We start from the raw sequence: 25949 nt of genomic DNA on the forward strand, positions 1-25949 counted from the left end.
AAGTATTTTATTATATGCACCAGCAGCATAATTTCATCAAAATACTACATAAATAGCATTGTCTACGTTACATGACAATGATGAATGTACTTTTTAAAAACGACAATTGCCATTAAAACACAGGATTTTTAATGAGTGACATTGACATTCGTTATAAGAAAATGTCTCAAGAACCCATTCACCTTCACTTTGGATTTTAAGTACAGTTTTATGAAAAGACGAACAAATACAGTATGGGCAATTTTAAATTGGCTAAGTTCATGCTAATTAATTCAGGCAGAATGGTGGCATTGGTTCGTGCACCGCATGATGCATGCGAGACCCAAGTTAGATTTCCAGCAATGACTAAGATCTGTGGCAGATCATATCTGAACCCTTGGAACTTCACAAACCCACACTGACCTGCGTAATAATGCGTGGTAAAACAACTACCACGAGTACATGGCATGGAGAAGCCTCCATTCAGCCATGGTGGGGAGATGTTAACTACCTCGCCTGGAATACAGGAGGCCGTGGGTTTGACTCCAAACCCTGATGCCTGTATATTTGGAGTTTGCATGTTTTCTCCACACGGTCGCGTGGATTTTTATCCAGGTCCTCCGGTTTTCCCTCCACATTTAGAAACGTGCGTTTAGAGTGTTAGGTTGCTATAAATTTCCAAATAAGCCACTTCGTTGAGCTATCATTTGTGGCCAAGTCGCTTCTGAAAAAGAGTTGTATAGCTTAGTGGGCCTTACCTGGTAAAATAAAAATTTTAAGGTAAGCAGTGGATTGATAAAGGGGCTGTAAATTATGCTACTCAAATATAATATTTAAAAAATACATTATTCAACTTGGGGTCGTCATAACCACTTAATTACTTAGTGGACCAATTTCTCTTGCTGTTGCAAGGAGCAAAGACAATTTTCGATACCGCTGTTGCAATAACTTTTTTGTTGTGTAAACCATTTGTTTTTAGACGACCTCTTGATTTGTTTTTCATTTTTATTTTCTGAAGGTTTTAATTTACTTAATAAGTGCTACAAATAGGATACAGCCCTTAATTTGATAATACAATTAGCATGAATGATACTGTAATAATTATATGTTTAGTTTTATAATTAGAGATGTGTGTGAGTAATGTAGTCGTTTCACTGTTAAATCTAGTTTGCCAATTCGTGGTGTGATGGCATGTTACAAAATCACCAGTCAAATTTCACAATTTACAGCTTTGCGTGCAGCTTTTCTAGATTTAAATCCAAAATGATGGCGATAGCATGCAGAGTGGTGAATAAAAAAAAAACTCTTGCTTAGCACAAATGAATCACGTGAAAGGATTTGTAATGTTATAAAACTTCACACATTAAACTTGCTAAACAACAATACAAGTGGAACAAATTTTTTACTGTGATTTATATTCGTAAGGATAACACCACCATGCTGAATTTAACAGAAAGTGTGCCACAACGTGCAACCTGAAAATGCATGTAAACACCACCAACATAAAAAAACACCCTTCCACCACACACACCATTGAAAATAAATGAAAAGAAAACACGTATTATATATGTTAAACGTACGAGCCAAGTAGAATTCATGCAAGTACAACTTTTAAAGGTAAAAAAACCAGCCAAATCAAAGGGAGTAATTGTATAAGTGTCAGTGGGCGTTCACGTACAAGAGCTAATGATGGACTTGTAACGTTATCTGCACTCCACCTAAAAAGTGGCACATCCACAGATTCTGATCAAAAAGTCAACAACGGCATGGGGGGTCAGGATGCTATGCCACTTACCCTTCCATTATCCACGTGATACTGTACAGCAGTCGCTGTATTAACAAAAGCAAATGGCAACTTTCTTCAGATAGGAGGAGTTAACATCTCAAAAACTCAATGGGAATGTACCTCCCCATGAAATAAAGGGCTGGCATGTAACATGCAACAATTCAGATTAAAACTGATCTCACACTCACACAATGCATGCATCGAATCGTGCGTGCGAGAATCGATAATTCTCAATTCTGACATGCACTTCAATTGTTTCAAGTGGTGTTACATTCACACAATGTTAATAAAAACATTGATCTTGAATAGAATGGCCACAAATAATGACAATGTATTAAATTACGAATGACGAGGGGAGGGGAGGAGGAATCGTTCCATGGCCATTACATGCCGTGCTGGCTAATTCTGTTCACTGGGAGATATTCATTTGCTCAAACTGGCTGTGCAGCTTCTCCTGCGCGTCGTACAGCTTCCTCAGCTTCTTGGCGAGACCCTTACTGATCTCCTTTCCCTCCAAGTCGTGCGTGGGGAACCCCTGGACCGGTAACACAGTCACAGATATATATCTTGAGGAACACCAGGGCACACAATTGCAACGGCGAGGTTTCGGGGTGGGGAGAGGGCTTGGTGGAACAATCGTGCACCCCTGCCAGGGTGCAGTCAAAGAGTTCATTGTGGTCAACAAAAGAAGTAGTAGCGATGAAAATGTGCGTCAACGAAGAGGGATATTTATTTCAGTTGACGATGACTTTGAGCGGACAAATTATCATCAATTTCAACACGTAAGCTTTCGCCACCAATATTATTCATTATCAACGTTTTTGGGTTAGATCGCGTTATTTGCAAATGTGTCCTAACCCTCCACCACCCGACACGGCCAATCAGCAAAAAAGTGTCACGTTGACACAAATAGTTCACTACTTTAGCCCACCGGTGTGTTGAAGCATGAAACCACAACATTTACAATTTTTGAGTACGACGTTTCGCTGTTAATTGCATCCGGCATTTCGCCAGAAGTAGTGAACTATGTCTTTTGTCAACGTGACACTTTTTTACTGATTGGCTGTGTCGGGTGGTGGAGGGTTACGACACATTTATAAATAACGCGATCTAACCCAAAAACGTTGATTATGAAAAATCATCAAAGTGTGACGATGACTCCAACTACCCCGACAAAGACTAAAGCATGATAACTACGACGAGAAAATTAGCGAGTGACTCAAGACGAAGACTAAGACAATTTCGTAAGATTATTAGAAACTGCTGTGTAGTGGTAGACAAAATTGGTCCTTGGTGGTGTAAGATTATAGAGATCACCAATTGGCCGACCTGATAATATTGGGGTGGGGGGAAATTGCACACATCACATACCTAATAACCCAAGTGTTCGACTGCTTTCGTCAACTAGACTAAGCGAATGATTATACAAAATTGTCATAACTGCATTTGTACATGTTGTCATTAACGACACTGAGGCTATTATCAAAATTGAACAATGCTGAATAAATTAACACTGAATGTAAATTATGGGTTGTTGCTGTAACGTTTGTGCCAAACATAAAAGGCAACGTCGATCTTATTTTTGTTGCTAACCAATGAACAGACAGAAGTGCTACAAAAGCACGTTGACAATACCTCAAGTGTGTCTACTCACGTTTCCATCAAACTTGGAGTATTTGTCCGTCTCGCTCAAAAACATTTCTTGAGGTCGGATCTTCATTTTTTCCAATTTTGCAGCCTCAAGTGAAAAACAACAACAGCACACGTTTGAGCAACATCTTAAAACATTTGATTTTTAAGGATATGGTCTGGTCATAGTAGTGGTCTGCAGTCATCCGTTTGCTGTGAAGTCACAGGTGGTAAATATTTTTTTCAGGAAATACAGTGGGCAGTGTTTTATGTTGAATGATAACCTCTGTACCAGCTGTCTACATGTAATGACCAAAATGTATTTTTGATAAACAGAGCAAGACATGATAAAGGGTAAACAGATGCAGCAGTGCTAAAACTTTGCTGGAGCAGCATGTAAGGGACGTGCTATATCGATCCTAGACTAATGACCCAATTTCTCAAGTAAAAGCAAATGTCATTTTTATTATGAAGCCACGCATTAACTTATGGCAAACTGTGACGACTCAGATGAATAATCTCTCTGCCAGAAATGACATCCATCGTTGGCATGTGCTCAGGATGGGATGGTCTCAGTGTTTTAAATTGTGTCTAATTCCCTCTATGACACAGACATACAACATGGCATATCGTGGAAAATTACAAAATTGTGCTAAATATACCACGATTAAACTCCATTGTTTTTCAGGATATGTTTAGATACATTTAATCTCATCACACCGGAGATAAAGTGATGCAATCGGCTCACCTGCAGAAGGTGAATTGTGGAATCGCAAGACTGCGACAGATGATAAGAGCATGGGCAGGCCTTTATCCAGTAGTGGATGGACACTGGCTAATGATGATAATGATGCTAAACACCCATTTTTTCTCCAAAAAATAAATGTTAGCTTTTGTTAGGTGGGTGCCGATGTATGAAGTGACTTTGCATGTATGTAATTTAACCTATGTTACCAGGGTCTGTACCCTGACCTGCCAGTGAGTCAAACCATGCAGCGTAAAGACGCAGAGCCAGATACAAATACCACATCCACAATGTCACTTATCATAAAAAAGCAGCTACTTTTCTTGCTGTGTCACATGATTCAGCGGAACAACTCTAAGACGTCCGGGAGTTTCACCTCCTGTTCTTGCTTTTTCTTGGCCGCTTCCTCCTTCTTAAGTTGCTTTTCTTCTTCTATCTGAAGGCACATGAGTGGTATAGGCACAGTTAATAAATGTGCAAAGCCGATAAAGCACTGCTTGTATACTGAGCAGCTGTTCAAATAAAATGTGACCGTCTGATACAAGCGCTTCCTCTTTGATGAACGACTCTGCTCTGCTACAAGCTGCAACGGAGATTATAAATCTTCCGCTTGCGACGGCATGGCAAAAATCACTACAGTTTTATCGATGCCTCGACTACCTGTCCAGGGGGCACAAGCCCTGTTCCAAATTTACAACTCCTCATCGCCATCTGTGGAGCTAAACAGACCTTTTTCTTCTCTTCCCTCTCCTTTAGCAGAGATTCCTTGTCCACGAGTTTCACAACGGGGGGAAGACCTGGCAAAGAAGACAAATAAACAAACACAGGCTGAAAGGAATTCCAACACCATCAAGATATTGACTCCAATTTATTGAACACTGCCTTAGGTCTACATGTTTGGCTGTGTCTAGCTGCTTTACTGCAAGACTAGATAAAGGGTGAACCCTTCATATTTTATTTTCCAATTTTATTTTCAAGGTAAAAGGTGCCAGCCCATTAATTGTTTGCCGACACCACTGATGGTGGAAGGGTCTCCACTAGAGGGAGCACTAGAGAGCCCTTCTAGAGGGTATTTGGTCTACTCTTCCATGCTGGCCAGCCATCATGGAAAAGGTGGGAATACCCATCCTTAACCCCACCACCACATGCTACCTGCCGAACCAAACTAACCGTCCAACTTCAGATAACCATATTCAGAAAGTTTAGTCTCACTCACGAGCAACATTGGTTGTTCTGCCAACAGCGATGGCTCCTAGGAGATGTGACCCCTACCAGAGGCATGTGGACATTTATACCACTGTTTATTTGAATGGGGATGAATTTTGATATGGAGATGTTTTACTTTCCTTGCTTTACCTTCCTTCATTCTACCGATGGGGCTTTGTGTTATGGATCTTAAGAAGAGTGTCTATTTAGTAATTATGATCAACGAAATAACAACGACAGGAGCAGCTACCCTCATGGTCTTCCAGTCGCACACCGAGCTCAGGCAGAATGTCGTCACGTAGGGTGTCGCTCAAAGTCAGCAACTCCATCACTGCACAACACACGACACGGGTCCAGCTTTATAACACAGTGCTGTCAAGGCAGTGGGCCCAGAGGCAACCTGCCAACATTTTACTTCCACAGAAGAAAATATCTTATTGCCAAGCAACTGGAAATGTAGCAGTGTTCAAACAGACCCTTCTTTTCCCGGGCAATTTGTCGGACGCTTTCGCGGAATTCGGCCAGGGTGGACAGGAATGGCATTACTGCAGTCTCCAGCTGGTGGGTGAGCACAAGGCATGGCATTGTCAATAACAAGACAACAATGAGGAAAACCTGAGACAAGGAACATGATGTCATGTAAAAATGAACACATTCCTGCGGAGGGAGCTGGTAGGAACGTTGGGTTGCTCGGTCAATGGCCAGGGTCAACGGCGGCGTGGTGTATTCCGCAAATATGCCCGATTGTGGGCGGGCACAAGCCGGCGTGAGTAGGTTAAACGTTGAGTTTTATAAGGGCACCACGGGGTGACCAGCCCCTCCCCACTCAGCCCCTCCCCACCCCACCCCACCCAGCCCCTCCCCCCCCAGCCCCTCCCCCCCACCCAGCCCCTCCCTCCCCCCCCACCCAGCCCCTCCCTCCCCACCCAGCCCCTCCCTCCCCACCCAGCCCCTCCCTCCCCACCCAGCCCCTCCCTGCACGATGGATGGACGGACACAATAATCCCCTGTGGGCTGGTGTAACCAGTCATAGATTTCGCACCTAATTACACGTGTGTGCATATAAGACAGTTTTGCAATGTCGATAAACCTTCAGCCATTCTATAATCGTCCAATTATTAACAAAGGGATTTCTCAAATTTTCTAACATTAGTCCAGAGATGGGATATGCATGTGACATGTGAGCTGGCAATTATTGAATTGTTCCACCCAGAAAACAAGAACAGTCATTTTTCACATTATAAGATTAAAACAATCATGAGCACACAAAAAAAACACAGAAAGTGCATTTATTAGATTACTTGAAGTACTGATAGCCATTACAGGCCTTTTGTAAATATTGCCAAATTCTAACTTTACTTACGTTTGTTCCCTGGCAGGCAGTGATTGGGAATCCAATTGCATCGTCCCCTTCGATTGCACCAAAAATCTGGATGGAAACAAGAAGGCTACAGCTGGGAAACGAATGACAAATTTCAAACATCATCTTTCCACGATGGGTTTTTTGGTTGGGTCATATACAAAAGTGTCATAAATCCTCCTACACCTGATGCAGCGAATTATTTAGATTTGGCTGCTATAAATGTCCACATGATAAGCCACTTCGTTGAGCTTGTGGCTAGGTTGCTTCTGAAAAAAATACGAATAGCTCAGTGGGCTTTACCTGGTAAAATAAAAAAGGTTTAGTTTTAGTTTATGTATTTATTTATAGTGATTTGCTGGCCATTCCTATACGTTTCACTCCGGTATTTACAAGCACTTAAATATTAGTTATCCAGCTCCATCTTTTTTACATTCATCAGCAAAATAAAGTGAACACATGAAGGCCCATTTCACTGGCAGCCAATGTAAATCTTGTCTGACTTGTATGAAGAATTACATGTTTTTTATCAACAGCAACCGCCGGGCAAATCAAAGGTAATGAGCCGTTTCATCATTATGCGAATATGGCCCAAAGCATATTAATATTGGGCAAGTAACGATGTGTCAATTTAGCAATTAAATAGCTTTAATGTTCACTATACTTGCACCGTATCAAGTGTGAAACAATTATATATGATTTCTGCAAATGTACTGCAAAATATATGCCAACTTTATATTTAGGCCGAGCGGACAAAACTGTAGACAACACAGAAAAAGTATACACAATACAAATTAGAGAAAACAAATCAGAAAGTTAAAGAACCCCCGAATTGAACGAATCGCAACTCCGAATTGTGACATTTCATCGAACAACTTGGATGAGTGAATTATCACAGGGGTAGCACTCGTGACCATTATTCGATTCGGCAAGTGTACACGTTCAAGAGCGAGCCACAGTTGGCTCCGACTGTGTGGAAATGGTGGTGGTTGGTGGTGGCGGTGGGGACTTTGCACCTTGAACATCTGGGTCAGGTAAAGGGAGACGTTCTTGAGCAGGCCCTTGTTGGGCGATGCCTTGCGGCCCTTCACGCTGGCGATGTACGTGTTGCAGTGGCCGATGAGGGCCCTCATCTCCTCCAGCGCCACGCGCGTGTCGATGTTGTCGCAGAGCGCCGTGTGGACGCTCGCCTTCTTTTCATAAAACCTTTGTGCGTGGGGGTGGGGGGGACAGGTGCGGTCATGACAAGTCGCCGATTTTTACCAAGAAGCTTCGACAAAGGTTACCGTTGTGCATGACGCATGGTGCGCAAAGAGATTCGTAGCTATAGAGCAGGAAAAGCTTTAAAAAGGAGTTTCAAGTAAGTGTGAAAAAGGAAATATGCACCACATATATACAAAATACAAATAGGCTCACAAATCTGATATCTGTATACACTAGTTGTATATAAACAGTATAAATATATAGTCAATAAATTAATAATACGATTAATATTGTTTTCACATTTTGTTATTCATCTAAAGCACTCAATTAGGGCTCTACCTATTAGTTTTGTCGTTACAAGTATTAAAACATAAACGTTACTGTGTAAAATTCACAAGTATAAAAAACACCAGGCCTAAATTCTATTCAAAGGTTCAAACTACATTTTGGGATTAAAACTTTTTTTTTCCAAGAAAAGCTATCATTTTCTACTCAACATCTCTTGACAGGATGGGAAGACAGCCCAGGAAGTGTCAGTTTTAATTCGCCGAGTTAACCCCACCCTGGCGACACTTACAGTTTGTTGAGATCCATCTCAGCCTCTTCCCACTTTTCGTACTGCCCCGTGATGTCCGTCGGTGCTCGCAAAATGTCCTTCACATTCAGGAAGAACTCCTGCGCACAATAACAAGGCATTGGGCACCCACTGCTGCGATATTCATCCAAGTAAACACGCATTTGCCCTGCAAGCAGACTATATGGTCAATCTCTTATATTATTGCAACAATTTAGGGTAGAAACCGGTTTTATATTTACACGTTTTCAATCCACTCCCCACACCATGTAGGTCGTGGGGGAAGGGGTTGTTTGATCAACCTTAGCAAAACATACATTTATATTATTTGGCCACTTCGTTGAGCTATCATTTGTAGCCAGGTCACTTCTGAAAGATAGCTATATAGCTCAGTAGGCCCTTACCTGGTAAAGTAAAAATAGTTTCGTTTTTAGTTTAGTTTAGTGACCTCAGAGTCACTCAGCCACCCCCCCCCACCCTTTCTGTGACTTACATTGAGAAAGCGTTCATACTGGGTGGCCGACTCCATGGTGTTTGAGGAATAATCCAGCGTGTCTTTCCAGGAGTGCATGAGGAAGGCCAGCCTGAGCTGCCGAGCTATAGCACACAAATCAACAACAGACATCGTAAGCAAACGAACACCCTTACTTTATGCCTTTATTAATTTAAATAATCTTCAAATTGTTTTTAGAACTGTAATTATATATCAGAGGCTAACAGCAAAAACAATTAATTTAAACAAACATTTAGAGGCAGATGAGGCAATGTTTTTGTCAATTTCCTAAAGACTTGAACTTCAATGTCAACCCACCTAGAAGTCGTACTGAAACACTATTAAGTTGCATGAATTTCGATTTAAAGCTTTCGTGACTACAGGGATTCATATTATTGGTTCTACGTGACTTTACCGAAAGAACCGAGAATAAGTTTCATGAAATGAATTCAATGTGCTTACCCGTGTTGCTCATCAGAGCCTCCTTGATGGTGATGAAGTTCTTGAGAGACTTGGACATTTTGCAGCCGGAGATGGTGAGATGTCCCGTGTGCAGGAAGTAGCGCACCCAGTGGTCGTTGTCAAAGTAGGCCTGGAGATCGAGTGGATTCACATCGGTAAGAAGCACGGTCGGCAGTCGGTGTCTTCTAATGCTTAGATCCCTTGCTTAATATGGTTTATTAAGCGCATGATACAAATTGGATTGCATATCTAAGAATCCATGTGGTTTTTATTACTTTTATAATTTGAGCCATTTGCCAATCCACTGCTGGATGCAGGCCTCCCCAAGCTGTTCAGGGCGATATGACCATACATTACCACGCTGGTCATTATAGTTGGCGAAGGGGGGGCGGGGTGGGGGGAACTAAGGCCCGATTGTCAGATGTCACTCGCCACCGATGTCATTCTTGGCTGGCAATGGAACTCAGGTCGACGGGTTCGTAGCGTAGCACGCACAACAACGGTTCACCGCTCCACCCTTGTTTTTCACCTATACCAATAATACGGAAATAATAAGCTATTGTGCGACTTTGTTTGCTAATGGAGCTCAGAAAATGTATGAGCCAGATGTAAAAAAATGAGAAATAAAGAAGACGGAAAAGGGAGACAGATAATATGTAATTCTTGAATCGAATTGCATCCATGAGCCACGACAATTATTTGAATGAAGGTGTGAATTGTGACTTCTCATTTAACGAGTAGGTTTAAAGGTGAGCGAGAGGGAAGAAACGAAAAATAAACAAACACTGCCACCTTAGGCTCAGAATATGAACTGCTACTTTGTAGTATTGAGGCACGTATCCGATTCGCCCTCCTTGTGATACAGTTGTCAAGATTAGGGGTCGCGATTCAAGAGGAGGTTCTTTAAAAACACAGTGGGGTATGTAGATATAATACTGTGTATCCCAATTATAATCCTCCAACGATTATTTTATGTTGTGTCTCCAAAGTTGTACACGACTTTTTTTTTGCCCATATTTATTTTAGCCACAAATTTCCACATTTTTTACATTCTTCTATCTTGCCATATCGTTAATTCCTATTTAGTGTTATAACAAAGAAGATGGTTGATTTTTAGAACAATTATATTTCTTCCTTAATTTCTTCAATAATGGTCTCCAATCTAATAAGAACATTGCACAATTATGTAGCCACAACACCGTTTTCAATGTCATTTCCAGGCATGTAGACACCCCACTAATAGAACACGGAGACAATCGAGAAAATTACATGAAATCCAACACTTCGACATATCTCCCAAGAATATCAATTAAATTCTAAAATCTTTTAACACTCCCCCGATACCCTTTGTTCAACAATGCCAGTGTGATTTGCGGACAACATTCAATGATGTGCAAGATCAGTCCATTGATATATTTCTGTTTTGTCACGTACACACACACACACACCGTCTTTCATGTGAAAACCCTGCGGGTTTATGTTAGGTGAATACGAGGGCCATCCAATTGATCCACCTCAGCCAATCCAACACACAATGTCTCATAAAACCAATTATGCACTGCATGAGATATGGGTTATTGGATATCAGAAGGGGATCTAAAAATGGATCACCCTGGCACTGTTCTTTGCCTACACTAGCACTGGGGATCAGCACCTCGGACTGTGCCAATTCGTTGTCATGGTGGGGGAAGCGCAGATCAAAGCCCCCGCCGTGGATGTCCATGGACTCTCCCAGGATGGAGCCAGCCATTGCAGAGCACTCGATGTGCCACCCAGGACGACCCTGCATTCACAGACACACACAAAGACAAAGACTCCCCATGTAGCCACACAGCACACAAGGGGGTGATGTAACCATTACCATTGCCTGTTTTCCCACTGCTGAGGTGCATGAATTGAAGCAGACACAGTACTCCATTAAGGCTGAGTAAATATAGGGGAGACCCAAGTTCGGCTAAAATCAGAATCTTTAGACTGGAGGAATCCAATGAGGTATGAAGCTCTTTTTCACAGACGTTCAATATAAATACATTTGCCATCAATGTTTTCTTTGGGTCATTGAATTCAGAGTAGTGAATGAACCACTACACAACTGCTAACACACACATATATACCATCGTATACTCATATCAGTCTGTTGGTTTAAGTGTTGTTCATGAACATTTAAGACCGACCTAGCAAGTGGCATTGGTGTGGCCAATACCATGCCTGGCCACCTTTGTCTTCCCAGCGGTGATGTTAAAACACTGCACCAGGTGCTCATTAAAAAGTTGAGTTGACCTCAGGAGAGGACCAGGAAAGTTCTGACATCACTGACCACTCTTGTTTGACTAAATTTGACATCACCGATACCACGTTTGACAATTTCACAATCCCATCAACTTGGGTCATGACATTTGAATAACATTAGACGCTGTCTCCCTGACAGACCTGGTCTTCACCTGAGGACGGCTGCTTGCGTTGTGGCCGAAACGTCGTGAGAATTATTTTATTATGTTTTATTTTTATTATTTTATTACTTCCCTTCTACGTGACTTTACCGAAAGAACCAAGAAGATGAACATTAAAGAAAGACCACATAACACAACGTTGCACACCATCGCATGTATGCGTACCTTTCCCCACGGCGAGTCCCAAGAAGGTTCCCCAGGCTTTGAGGCTTTCCACAGCGCAAAGTCATTTTGGGATCGCTTGTCGTTCAGCCGCTCAGCGCTGATGCTCAAGTCGCCTGCAAAGAGACCATACCGGGAAAGGACTTGTTGAAGAAGCTCCAAGCAGGTGAAGCGAAACGTCGGACATCATGCCGAACAATACGCTGTACATATTCCTGCAGTCACGAAAGCTTTAAATCAAAATGTAATACGCTGTACAGCCCGAAAACGCATCGGGGAGCTTGATGATACCGCGCTCTGTTCCCGTGCTGCTTTGGCTCTACGCCGCCCATCCCGGATAGACGAATGGCGAGTAAATGGAAGCTCCATGTGTAACGTGTGCTTTTATAATCAAGTTTAATTATAAATCGATTGTTGCTTGCTAGGTATGTAATATTTCACCCCCCCCCCGCCCCAAATTTTTTATGAAGTTGGGATTCTTGATTCAATAAAAAAATAATCTATTACTGTTTGTCTTTTTTTAACATCTCACTTGTAGGGTTATTCAGTGGTTTCTTGTCTCGTTTCTTCAGTTTCATTCACCTCGTGAGCTACATTTTTACATTATTATATAATTAGAATAAAATAAACAAATAGGAAATAACTGTTTCTTGCACGCATTAAATCAACGCTTGTTATCGTGAGCAAGTAGAGCAGACTGCAAAAATCTAAGCACTCCCGACTGTCGACGAGATCGGACGCGTTCCGGACGATTTGGTTGCAAGTCGTGCGCACGGTATTATTCCAGACGGTCGAACAGTAAAAAGGGATGTCGTACCCTCTCCTTCGTGCAGAGCCTTGTGATCACCCACAGCCTCGGGCACAAGCTTGGCGTAAGAGTGGCGCTCGCTGCTGTCGAACTTCGCCGTGTCGAAGTACACCGACCCACCCGACTCGTAGCTGTAAACAGAGTCAGCATTCAGCATAGCCCAAGGCAAAAGCAGCAATTACTAGTGGCAATTGATCATCCGGTCTTAAGATGCCGACAGTTTATTAGCATCTGGAGGCAAACCGTGGGGCCAATGTATGGACATGTATATGTACAGCCCTTTGGGTCAATATACTGCTGGATGAGGGGCTCCCTACACCATTTAGGTCGTGGGGGCTTTTTGACCAAAATTCACCAAGCTGGTCAGTGCAAATTGGTGAAGGTATTTAGTATAAATGCTGGATAATGCAGCAATTGATCTCTCTACACTGCCATCTATTGACAACATAGCCCCGTATAAGTATACAATACATGATTTATGCATGGCCGTCACCCATTAAAGTACTATCCAGGCTCAATTCTGCTTAGCTTCTGAGATCCGACATGCCAAGTGATGTGATCACAGGCCCTGGGACTAGCATAATATTTAGGGCCATTTTATAGCAATCACGTCTGTAGTTTCAGTTCTGCTTCTCTGTAAAATAAGTCCTGGACAATTTTGAAACATCCCTCGCATATAAATTGGGTTGAAGGATTTTTACATTTAAAGTCAATGTGTACCCCCATGCTCAAATGAGCAATGGGACGGCACTCATTTCTATTGGTTGTCCTGTGTCAGTGGTGGAAATATTCCACATTTCATGATATTCCAATCAGGACATTGAATCGCAATTTTTCCTGTGAGGTTTACCACTAACCACAGCGCGACCCGACCGGACTTTAGACCGACACTACACTCCCGTCCCATGTTCTGGCCCGAGTCCCCGATCGTAAACACATGCCATGCCAAACAGAGCCTCTCCACTGCAGCATTGGCGCTTAAACGTTTCAACGTACCCAAAACCGTTGTCCACGACTTTCTGCACGAAGGCGATGATTTCTGGCACGTATTCACTCACTCGGGTCAAAACGTCCGGCGGCAGAACCTGAGAGCACAACAAAAGAAACGACAAAAGTGTCATCCGTCAAGCGGGGAGCAGTGCTTGGCACTTTGCGGATGACCCTGCAACAGAATCAGAATATTTATTTATACTGGGAAGGAATCCGATGAGCTCTAAAGCTTTTTTTCACAAATGAACGCGGTCGAGTTCCCGTATCTCACGTTCAGGGCCTCCATGTCGCGGTGGAATTCCGCCTCCCAGTAGCGTGGAAGTTCCGAGAAGATGGAGTTCTCGGTAACCTCGCTCCCGTGTTGTGCGTCCAGCCACTCGGAAAGGGGGTCCCTGGCTTCGGTGAGCAGCGCCTGTGCGAGGCCACAGTGCAACAACACAACGCAGCTCCATTGGCTGCACCATGGCTCATCATCCATGTCCAGGAGCAGATTAATACAGGGGCTTTAGGGGCTGCAACCCTTAGGCTCGGAATGAGTAACTGCCACCCCCCCACATCCCCCCTTTCAAAATACATTTTTACTGCTTTATAAAATGGTGAAAATTCTACGCGTGTCGCAATATGATAAACTCCATAGGTAATTTAGTAATGAGAGCTAGCATAATCACTGTATATTACGACCAGTAAAATGCCGAAATGAAAAGATTTTAACCTTTTATTGAGAGTCACAATTCGTATGTCACAATTAAAAACCGGAACTGCAATAATCCATGGAGTGTTTGGATTCGGGTACAAATGGTGGGAAACCGGTAAAGGGAAGGAGTTGAATATACAGCCTCAAAGCCCCTTCAAACTTGACCTTCCCATGTTAACACACGCAAGCACCATGATAATAATTATTGATTGCCCACTCGATGCAATATGCAATATTTGCTTTCGTTCAATAGCCATTGTGGTACAGGCATGTGCACCTATAGATTAAGTGAATAATTATTCCATTGAATGCTGCATGCTTCCTTGATGTATTAAAGAAAATAAGTTTGTCAACAAAGTTAGGGAAATGTAGTAAATGCAAACACACGCATATTAATTCTATAAATATAACTGAATAGATTGTTAAATACATTGTATAAACATTTGACAGCTTTAGACATGAAGACATTTTATGATTACATTTAAAAATCCTGCATTAATAACTGCTGCTGTGAGAAATATGTACGTGTATTAATGCGCAGGAAATCTTAACATCACAGGCAATTAATGTGCAATACGCTCAGTACAAAGCTTGTCTGGAGCATGAGCTGCAGTCAGATCCCACTGTCATAGTCCTAGATTTTATCTTCAGCATCTGACTCCCGAGCCACCCGGCCACCCACACAGAATCACCCTTCAAACCCCATCTGGACAGACAGCCCACCATTGGACGTTGTTATTGATACCAGCAACACGTGAAGTTGTTAATATTGTGCTGAAACCCAACATGGTAAGGTTGCGAGCGTCTAAGCTGTCGGACCTGAACGATAAACAATTTTATTTTAATAGGTAAGGCCCACTGAGCTATATAGCTCTTTTTCAAGAAGCGACCTGGCCACAAATGATATCTAAACCAAGTAGCTTATCATCTGGAAATGTATAGCAGCCAAATACTCTAAACGCATGTTTTTAAATGTGGACAGAAAACCCAGAGGCACCTGTAGAAAAATCCACACAACCACGGGGAGAGAGAGAAAGAGACATGCAAACTCAAAATATACAGCTTTCAGGGTAGGAATCGAACCCACGCCTGTATACCAGGCAAGGTTGTAAACATCTCGCGACCGTGACCTGTGTGAGTGATTGGAGTTCCTCCTCTGGGGCGCTTTTGGCGAGAGCAGCCTCCAGGCGCCCCAGCCCTCCCTCCACTTCAGCCAAGATCCTGTCCAGCATTTGCTTTTTGTCGGAATCCGTCGTCTCCGACAGCTTCGTGCGGAAGCCCTGCAAGGTGGAGAATGCCCCAAGGGCAGTCAAAGCATTAGCAAGGTCGGCTAGATAACGCGCGCTTTCAGATGCGCTTCTGCAGCCGTCTGGAACGCTCCTGCTTCTGATTTTTGAAAGCCATTGGAGCGATGCGCTTTTAAATCGAGATTAAAAACCCATTTATTTAGAACTCCTTTTTTGGGTTTCGTTTGTTGTCCTTCCCCCCGCAACTCCGATTAGCATGGATGGCTACGTACGATGTGGAAGAAGTTCAACATACATACAGACATACGTATGGTACGAAAGAAGTTCAAGTTTAAAGTTCTACCCAGCACTGGGATGTCAAGCATTTAGACAAGCCGTGAAATCAATCAAACCACAACTTATAGTTTGCTGCGAGCTTATAGATCTTACACAATTAATTATCGATTTTCCATGGGCAGTTTAACAGTGTTGTGGGTTAACCGGGTGAGCTGGTTTAGCTGCTTCTCATTCATTAAGGGTCAGTGACTCGGTGCTTACGAGACCACAAACACACGTTGCAAAGTGACCTGATTACAAAGAAGCCATAAAAACAAACGACACATTCATCCTTTCACCATATTTTTCAATGCATTTATTAGGCGAATGTACATGTTTTATTATCCTTGTGGCTGTTATAAACAAGCCACCCCACCCCCCCATTAGCCCTAATATTTGACAGTTGACTGTAGCAGGAACTTCCCTCTCGGGTTCAACCTTGACAACAAGGGGAGAGGCCACGCTCATTAATTTTACTTTGTTTGCAATTAATTTTACTTTGTTTGCCATTAATATTACTTGTAGCCGACTAAGACTTCGCAAACAGGTAGACGTACTACTAAGGCAGTGGCGACATCGTTAAGGAGGCTCTGGGGACCCTGCATGTCGGCGCTGTACTTCTCCAGCAAGTAGTTCTGTCGTGCTCGCTTGATGATCTGCAAAACACATTGGTGAACGCGGGTTAGAAAGAGGAAATGCTGGGGGCTTGTTCTCTGTCATTTTTCCCCAGTGTGTTTCCCGGTTGTGCTATAGGCCTCATGCCACAATACGAAGTATCTATCCGAATCTCTCATAGCACAGTGCACCCCTTTGTGTTAAGAGAACGAAACAGATACAGAGCTATCGCCGAGGTCCCTTCAATGTAACTCTGGTCCACACAGTAGAGGGCAGGACTTCCCGAACCATTGTGCATATGAGAGCAATGTCCGTCGCTTGACAGTCATACCGATATTTAATATCTCAGAGCTGGAATTTAGCCAATTTAAGTGCAAACCAAATTGAGTGTATTTAAAAAAAAAATTCCAGTCATTGGTGACCACGCTGAGATCATGAACTAGGTTGCCACGGTGGCGAGATGTGAACGACCTCGCCTGATATACGGGCGGTCATGGGTTCGATTCCGACCCGGACGCCTGCATATTTGGGGTTTGCAAGTTCTCCCCATGGTCGTGTGGATTTTCTTCTGGGTCCCCCTCTACATTTAGAAACATGCGTTTAGAATATTTGGCTGCTATAACTTTCCACATGATAAGCCACTTCGTTGAGCTTTAATTTGTGGCCGCGTCGCTTCTGAAAAAGATTATCAGGCGAGGCCCACGGAGCTTAAATAAAAATTGCTTAGTTTTAGTTTAGTTTCAAGTTCAAGTTAATTTATTAGGTATAGCCCTGTGAGCCAGTCGGCTCTTGAATCGGGTGCAACCGCAACAAACAAAAAACAAAAACATGAACAAGAAAACATCTTAAAGTGAATATGTGACTAGTGCAAACAGAAAATCCAAGAAAAGACAGCAAAATATTGCAGAAAAAACACCATACACCAACGCTATGTGCAAAAATCCCAGTGGGATGCAAGTCAAACAACAACCACAAGACATCTTAGATTAAGGCCATCAGTCTTACTCTGTACTACAACAAACAAACATGGCCAAACCAAAAAACTTTTCGAAATCACCAAAATAAAGCCATGAAAGCAATGAAACAGTGATCATAAGAACTGTGACGGAATTTTCACAATAAACGACATACATTTGAGAATCCAGTTTTAAATCACAGGCGGCGGCCTGGAATCCAACCCAGGAATTCAGCGATGCCAGCTCACTGCTCTGACATCCGTGCCACGAAGCCACCCGAAGCTGCAGATCCTATCGTAATTATTGTTGTCGGGCCCTACATTGCGGGTGCATGCTCAGAGTTCGTAATTGCCATTGCATACCTTGTCATCGATGTCGGTGATGTTCATGCAGTAAAAGACATCGTACTTAAAGTAATCCGATATTATCCTCCGCAAGATGTCGAAGGAAATGTACGATCTGAGGAGGTATAATAAAAGTGGGTTGCTTGAGTTAGTTTAAATCAAACAGAGTACAACAACACTCGGTCCATTAGCGATTCAGAGTCTGGGTCACTTTTAAAATCACATCATAAAACTTGCCTATTTCTACAGGCTTTCCCTGTAACTTAAGATAAAAAATATATATATTCTGTTATGTGCATGAATTACTCTGCAATTATTATTCTTCACTTTCATCATAGTTCTTCATTTTATTGTAATTTCGATAGTCATTGATATTGTTTTTATCAGCTATCTATTTGGCTTAGATTTGATCTATATTTGTGAGTGTAGTTTTATTTTTATGTCCAGCGCTTCGAGACACTTCAATATGGAAGGCGCTTTATAAAATAGATTATTATTGTTACATTTTTCCCTCATCGCATTCCATGGGTTCAAGAGGAACCATGTTCTGGCAAGTAGCATGCAAGAAAACATTGTAAGACCGTGCATGTAGTCAACACATTCCACACATCACTACAAAAGAGGAAGTAGTGCATGTTTATGGATGAACTGACTCATGTTCTTTATTTTTAGGCAATGGGCAAACAGTAACAAAATATATATTGCTTCTGGGGATTTGGCCAGGAACTTGATTGTTTTTAAAATGGCGTAAAAATATTACCAAAGTGTTCATTATGAACATTATTTATATTCTTCTTAGGTTAGAGGACAGTTGATCAAACTAAAGTCCCCGTACTCCAACACTGCAAGGTTTGTCTTTGCACATATGGTGACATAGATGTAATGTGTCATTATTTCATGTGACTTTCAGTGCATGGCAAGGTGGATCATGCACTACCCTGATGAATAGGCCTTAAACATCTCATTATGGACAAGTTAATGATGGCCGCTATCAACTTGTGCCCATATCTTCTTCAACCATAACGAGTGTGATGAGAAATACGTATTTATTTTAAAGTAATAGATTAGTTATCCTTTCTAAAAAAAATGTTATTAGGGAAATTTTAAGTTGTATAAAATGCAACGGCAGCTTTAACAATAAAATGTTGATTTCTAGCTCCTAAAATGAAACTTCATCTCAAGTTGCTGTACAAAACAATGGAGGAACAAAGGCTTATAGGGGAATGGAGGCATCTTTATAGATTTTAAAGGACAGTCACAGGAAGATAAAACAGTGAAAATGTTTGAGCCTAAACTTGAACAGGGAAAGAGATGTTGAGCGTAATATTGAACTTCATCTGGGATTTGATTGGGATCCAGTGGAGGGATTTTGATATTTGGTAGAGTGAGATGAGGCAGGGGAGATAGGCCAAGGCAGTTTTGCGTCAATGAGCCATTGCGTGATACATTGGGAGAGAGAAAACTCACCGTGCGTGGCCCATGTGCGAGGCGTCGTACACAGTTGGGCCACAGCTGTACCAGAGCACGTTGTTCCCATTCTGTGGAACAAACTCCTCCTGTCGCCCACAATAAAAAGACAAAGATCCCCCACATTACCTTTTAATATAACTGCATATATGTAGCTCTACCCGGGTAAAGTTTTGATGCAGTGGAGAGCACAACGTGCTATTAACCCATAGCCACAGCTCGCATCAGTCTCCAGTGATATCAGAATCGGTCTCGGACCCTTCCTTTACCAACTTGCAGCGACCAGCGTGGTGAAGTATGGTCAAACAAATCCAATGACCGGCAACAGCAAAGGGCTGCGTTGTAGAGCAGTAGATTGACAAGAGTTATTATTATTATTACAAAGACGAATGTTGTCTTTCGAAATCCATTCCCTGGGCCAAGCTTTGCTTTCACAACAGTTGAGAGACATGTACCGAGCTGGATGTTAAATCGGCCAAGATAGTTCATTATCTTTCGGACGATATCACGGTCAAGATTCAATGTCAAATTGTCAGATTCCATCTCAATCTCAGAACTGATCCTGAAAAAGGTGAAATGCCAAAAAAAGAAAACACATCCAATATCTGTTCACACCTTGTTCCTCGTCAGGCTGTTGTACAAGTGCAGCTTCGGCCGATTGCTGCCTTGCGGAGCGCGCCATGCTGGCTGCATTCGCTTACCTTTGCCTGCATAAAAAAAAAACAAGCCAACGTGCGACATTCAAACGAGTTGCCATGTGATATTAACAAACAACGTCTTGGCGTTTTTGTGAGACACACCAAAGCTGTAATTGCACCCACGCTGTGTTTGTGTTTGCATTAGTTTCGGTGCTTGGTTCCACCCATGTTTCTCTCCCGTGCACCAACTTATTGTGCTGCTCTGCAAAGTGGCAAACATTTAATGTTATGACATTCGCAAAAGTTTGTATGTTCTGTACGCAAATAGCTGAGCTGTGATTGATTTGTTTACAGTGCTTGGTTCCTCTTTAAACTCATATGGATATGTTCATGCGCTCAAAATACAGCCTGTTGGGGCAAGTGCTGTTAGCGAGAACCTATGAAGCCAGGCACGGCGCATGATGGGGTGGGTGGCCTTTCTCTCCTCAGCAGAGATGTTCACACACTGCACCAGGTACTCATTTGAGGCCGAGTCGACCGAGGGGAGGCCCAGGAACAGTTCAGATATTCGTCACTGGTGTTGGCTGTGAGCGGGAATTGAACTCGGGTTGCCGGTAGCGAGCAATCACACCAAGTAATCCACCAGCAGATGTTCAACAAGCCTGACTGCTGGTGAGACGCAGAAGCCAGGCACGGCGCATGATGGGGTGGGTGGCCTTTCTCTCCTCAGCAGAGATGTTCACACACTGCACCAGGTACTCATTTGAGGCCGAGTCGACCGAGGGGAGGCCCAGGAACAGTTCAGATATTCGTCACTGGTGTTGGCTGTGAGCGGGAATTGAACTCGGGTTGCCAGTAGCGAGCAATCACACCAAGTAATCCACCAGCAGATGTTCAACAAGCCTGACTGCTGGTGAGACGCAGAAGGTAAAAACCGGTCTAGAGTTTTTGTTTTATTGAAGCAAACACTGCTTGATAAAATTAGTCTGAAAAGTTAATATATTCAAATATATTTTGTATTTATATATGAAGACAAAACAAGAGTTCTATTATAGTTCTAAAATTACATTAGCTTGCGACATTTTACACAGGTCAAACCACAATTGTGGGCGATATCATTTAAAGTAAAACAAACTATGTCAATTCTGTTTGAAGTAAAGTTACTCTATTTTCATGGTTATTTTCTCTACAATGCGTGTAAAAACACATCTGTGTGAAATGCAAATACATTTCCCGTTTACAGTGAGAAAGTAATTTTTACAGAACCTTTTAGAATAATTTTCAACTTAACTTTAATTACCCTTGCTCTGGTTTCTGAGCACTTAGCGACTTTAGGTACATTATCATTACCTGCCCATCACGATGCACAAACTCATGTTGTTTCAGGAGTCTCATATATAAACAGAGCAAATATATATTGGTATATTTTTGGGATTGCGACAGCAAAGCTTTCCAGTGTTTTCTGAAATGTAGCTTCATTTTTTTTCTTAAATGCACCGTTCCGCGTTTACCAATTTACTCCCCAAATACGAAGCAACTCGTTCCACGCTGCACGCACCCGATGCTAAACACATCTCGCGTGGCACACTCATTCTCCTCTACTACATCACGTGTCTGGAACGCTCTTCCACAGTCATCCATGCTGTTGACAAGTGCCGGTTGAAGATCTTCTTCCACTTTTTCTCTGCCTGTGACTGAATGTATCTTGCTCGACATTTAGAAACGGATTTTCCCTTCACATTTATTAACAACAATGCGTTTAGAGTATTTGCCTGCTACAAGTGATAAGCCACTTCGTTGAGCTATCATTATTTATGGTCAGGTCACTTTGTAAAAATAGATCATAGCTCAGTGGGCCATCCCTGGTAAAATCAGTTCAGTTTTAGTTTTTTGTTTAGTTTATAATGTACTAATTGACACAATGATAACAGTGCATTGATTTTGGATCATAATAATAACATTATTTATTTACATTCAGGTGAGAGCCCAAGGGAGATTTGAGTCACCCAAAGCTTGACTTGATAATAATCTGCGCGTATTGTTGATGAGCAACATAGCTTCTGTTGTCGGCTTCTCTTGGTTCTGTCCGTGTATTTCGATAGAAAAAAATCACTGGTGTTATTGCTCGTTGATTCAGGTCATCCTTGCAGAGCTTTTTATTTAATCTCAATGGGGTTTTAACAAGCAAAATTATGACATAATTATTCAATACATCAATAGGAGAAATTACAATGAAAAAACGGAGCAGTGTGAGACTACACACACGTATGAGATTTGCAATGTTTGCACTGCCCTTTGTGAAATGTCAGCTGTCTTTTGGAAAAATTGGGTAACCGAGACTAACTCTACGATGAATGGACAATTACTCCTGAAAAGAGCGCACAATGCAGTAGTCGTTAAAAGTTTATAACACATTATTTACATAACAGAAACTAGGAATTCATGAAATTGCAGACGACCCATATTCATTCAATGCATAATGCAGGAAACTTAGTAAAAAAATAATAGGCGTAAAAGTTTATGGCATGTGTTTATATAGTGACTTTACAAACTGCTATTTACTTTGCCACACCACCACCACCAGCAGTGTTCTAAACAGACACTAGGAATGAATGGAATTGCAGAAGAGAGAAGTTTCAAGCTTACCAGATGCAATTACCACCATCCATTCAATGCATGCTGAAGCAAACTTTGAGTGAGAAGTGTGTGGTATGTGCTCACAATCAATGTGTATGGTCATATTTACTTTGCCACTCCACCATCAGCGGTGTTCTAAACAGACACTAAGAATGAATGGAATTGCAGAAGAGAGAAATTTCAATGCATGCTGAAGGAAACTTTGAGAGACATATGTGTGTGGTATGTGCTCACAATCAGTGTATATGGAAATATTTACTTTGCCATCCCACCACCAGCAGTGTTCTAAACAGACACTAGGAATGAATGGAATTGCAGAACAGAGACATTTCAAGCTTACCATATGCAATGACCCCTATTCATTCAATGCATGTTGTGGGAACCTTGAAGATAAAATGTAACCAGCAAACCCCACAAGAGGAGAGTTTGAGCATGATTTGTTGAAGCAAAAGTGTAACCCTACGAGTAGTGTGGGCAGTGCTGCTAGAAAAATGCATACATTTAAGAATGCGTTATTTAACCAGGTGAGAAATAAACAATGGAGACCCATGAATGAGTGGCAAGTTTATTTTGAAATCGGCCTTCACAAACCTGCACTGACTAGCATGGCGAAACGTGGTCAAACAACCCTCATACGTGATATATATGTATTATACATCATATTCAACTGGGCACCATTATTCTTAAATGCTGCTCCTGACAAGGCATAGGGAGGACCTTCATCCACCAGTGGTTTAACAAAGGGCTGTATATTATTATTGTTTACATACTTTTTTTACAAAAGCCTAGAGCCCCATGTAGCTCAAAGGGCCCTGGCTACATGAAAAAGTTGTATATCAAACAGATTACGAAATTAATATCCCCATTAACATAACAAGCTAATTTAAACAAAAAGCCAATTAATATCTCGTATATCAAGTTAACCTGCACTTGCCTCACTACATGTATATTTTGGGTCTCCAGTACAACTCTTCTGTCATCGCACTGTTATTTTTTTCATAATTTGAATGGGGGGGGGGGGGCATAAATCTAATTTCTGCTCCAATGGACTAGTGCCACCACTGGCCAGAAAGCAATGACCAACCCTTGCAAACGATTACATCACAGGGTTGGTTTATATTACTCTCTCCACAGCAGTGTTGCTAAGCAATAATTCCCAGCAAAAAAAATTGTAGCCTGTAAGCCTAGTTAACGACAAGCATAAACACAAGGGAGGAAACACGTTTATATCATAACCCCCCCCACCATGTTCAAAGTTGTAATTGCCTTAATTGTGAGCCCACACCTCTTGGGGGACTTTCACAAAACCAAGGACGGGGGGGGGGCAAATCTATCCATGTGCTAAACAATAGTCCAAAAAAGCTTACCACCAATAACTCTATATCGAGATCACAAACGTACTGCACAGGAAATATAGCACTCCAGTGGCGATGACCAAATGCATCTGATCTCATCAGAACTCGTCAGCCAAGCCCAGGAGCTAAGCGAGGCCGATTCTGCAGAGTTCTAGGATGGGTCTACGTGGTGGGCAGCAGAGGGATAGTGCAGCAAAATCCATCGTTATCCATTGTTATACTTCACGTTAAGTCTATGATACCCGCCTTCATAAAACCGCACTGACCAGCGTGGTGAAGTATGGTCATTTAACCCTCACGACTCGCACCAGCGTGGCTCTCATCCAGCAGTAGATTGACAAAAGGGGTTTGTGTATGTACACTGCAGTATGCTTGCTTATGAATACATCTGAAATATGATCACTCATTTAAAACACATATCCAGTTGTCAATTATCTGAACTTACACATGAGAACATTTGAATTACATTTTACAGTACAATACATTTTTTGTTCTTCCAACAAAACGGTACTCAATTTAGCGTCCCGGTGGGCACGTAGGCACGATGGCTGGCAGAATGTCACCTCCAATCATCAAAGATATTGGTACAAAAATTATCAAAAATTACCAAAAACGAAACTCAACGCGCCTCTGGCTCCAAGACCGCAACGTGAACAATCATTCGTCAATATTGTTTGGTTCTTTCGGTAAAGTCACGTAGCTACGTGACTCTAACGAAATAACCAAAGAGTATTGATTCCTACAGTCACGAAAGCTTCAAATCAACATTGAACCGAGTCAACTCGAGCACTCGATGTGACCGATGGAATGTCACCCAACCCACGGCCACACAACACTCAGCACCACCACGACTACTGCAGGACACGTAATCGTTGAGCTGGGGGCAAGAGACAATATAACAACACCGATGCCTTTAAACGTACACACAAATTACCCTTTAAATATATGTATACAGTACGCATAAGAGGCGACGTTTCGAGCAATGGGCCTATCTTCATTCACTGACAAAGGATGGGTGTTGTTGCGACTGTGGTAAACCAGAGCATGGGAACATTAGCACGGTTGTCTACGTACGGTGCGAAAGAAGTTTAGCATGCATACATAGCACAGTAATGAGGTTGTAATCACAGCAGGCGCTACACGGCTCCGCTACGCCTCCCATCATCATCATCCACACGAAGTATAGGCCTGAGGTGTACAGAGATCACCACCGTATCGGCTTAATAGACTGTTGGGGCAAGCGCCGTTAGAGATTAGCAGCACACCTATGAAGGCCGGCACGGCACACTAGGTACGGGGGGGGGTGGGCAACACCACGCCCGGCCGTCTTTGTCTCCCCAGTGGCGACGTCCACACATCGCGCCAAGTACTCAATTGAGAGGCCGAGTGGACCTAATGCATATACAGTGAGAGTAGAGGCGTAGGGTTTACAATGATGGGTAATCATTACTACAACAACAACGACGACGACAACAACAACAACACGTGACGAGCGGCAGCGCAAAGGAACTCGCGCGGGTTTCACACCTGCGTCCATTGCCGGATGAATGAAGCGTCGAGACCGACTCCGACTTGCAACTCCGCGCGCTGTCACGGCGACTCAAATAGGTGGCGGGGGCGGGGCGTAGGGGGGCGTGACCGGAAAAGGGCGGGGCGTTGCGGGAAGGGGGCGGGGCGTAGCGGGAAGGGGGCGGGGCGTAGGGTGTGGAGGGGCGTGGCGGGGAGGGGGCGGGCCGTAAGGTGTGGAGGGGGCGGGGCGTGGGTTGTGGAGGGGGCGTGGCGTAGAAGGGGCGTGGTCTGAAGGGGGCGTGGCGGGGAGGGGGCGTAGGGGCAG

At 42.8% G+C, this 25949-nt stretch overlaps 1 protein-coding gene across 1 annotated transcript; it reads right to left on the reverse strand.

Annotated features, from left to right (window-relative positions):
* On the reverse strand, nt 1-25728 carry CARS1 (cysteinyl-tRNA synthetase 1). The gene is made up of 22 exons (XM_078863630.1): nt 25643-25728; nt 20101-20192; nt 19486-19574; nt 18037-18133; nt 16661-16759; nt 15672-15821; nt 14119-14259; nt 13854-13942; nt 12867-12988; nt 12053-12165; nt 11092-11220; nt 9438-9567; nt 8976-9079; nt 8486-8583; nt 7722-7911; nt 6709-6774; nt 5822-5903; nt 5596-5676; nt 4869-4936; nt 4516-4575; nt 3420-3503; nt 1-2300 (listed from the first exon to the last, which is right to left on the reverse strand). Exons 1-22 carry the CDS (start codon nt 25650-25652, stop codon nt 2175-2177), a joined length of 2220 nt encoding a protein of 739 aa, XP_078719756.1. The 5' UTR covers nt 25653-25728; the 3' UTR covers nt 1-2174.
* Between the last annotated feature and the right edge of the window lie 221 nt (nt 25729-25949).

Source organism: Lampetra fluviatilis, chromosome 16, assembly GCF_964198595.1.
Source record: "Lampetra fluviatilis chromosome 16, kcLamFluv1.1, whole genome shotgun sequence".
Classification (NCBI taxonomy): domain Eukaryota; kingdom Metazoa; phylum Chordata; class Hyperoartia; order Petromyzontiformes; family Petromyzontidae; genus Lampetra; species Lampetra fluviatilis.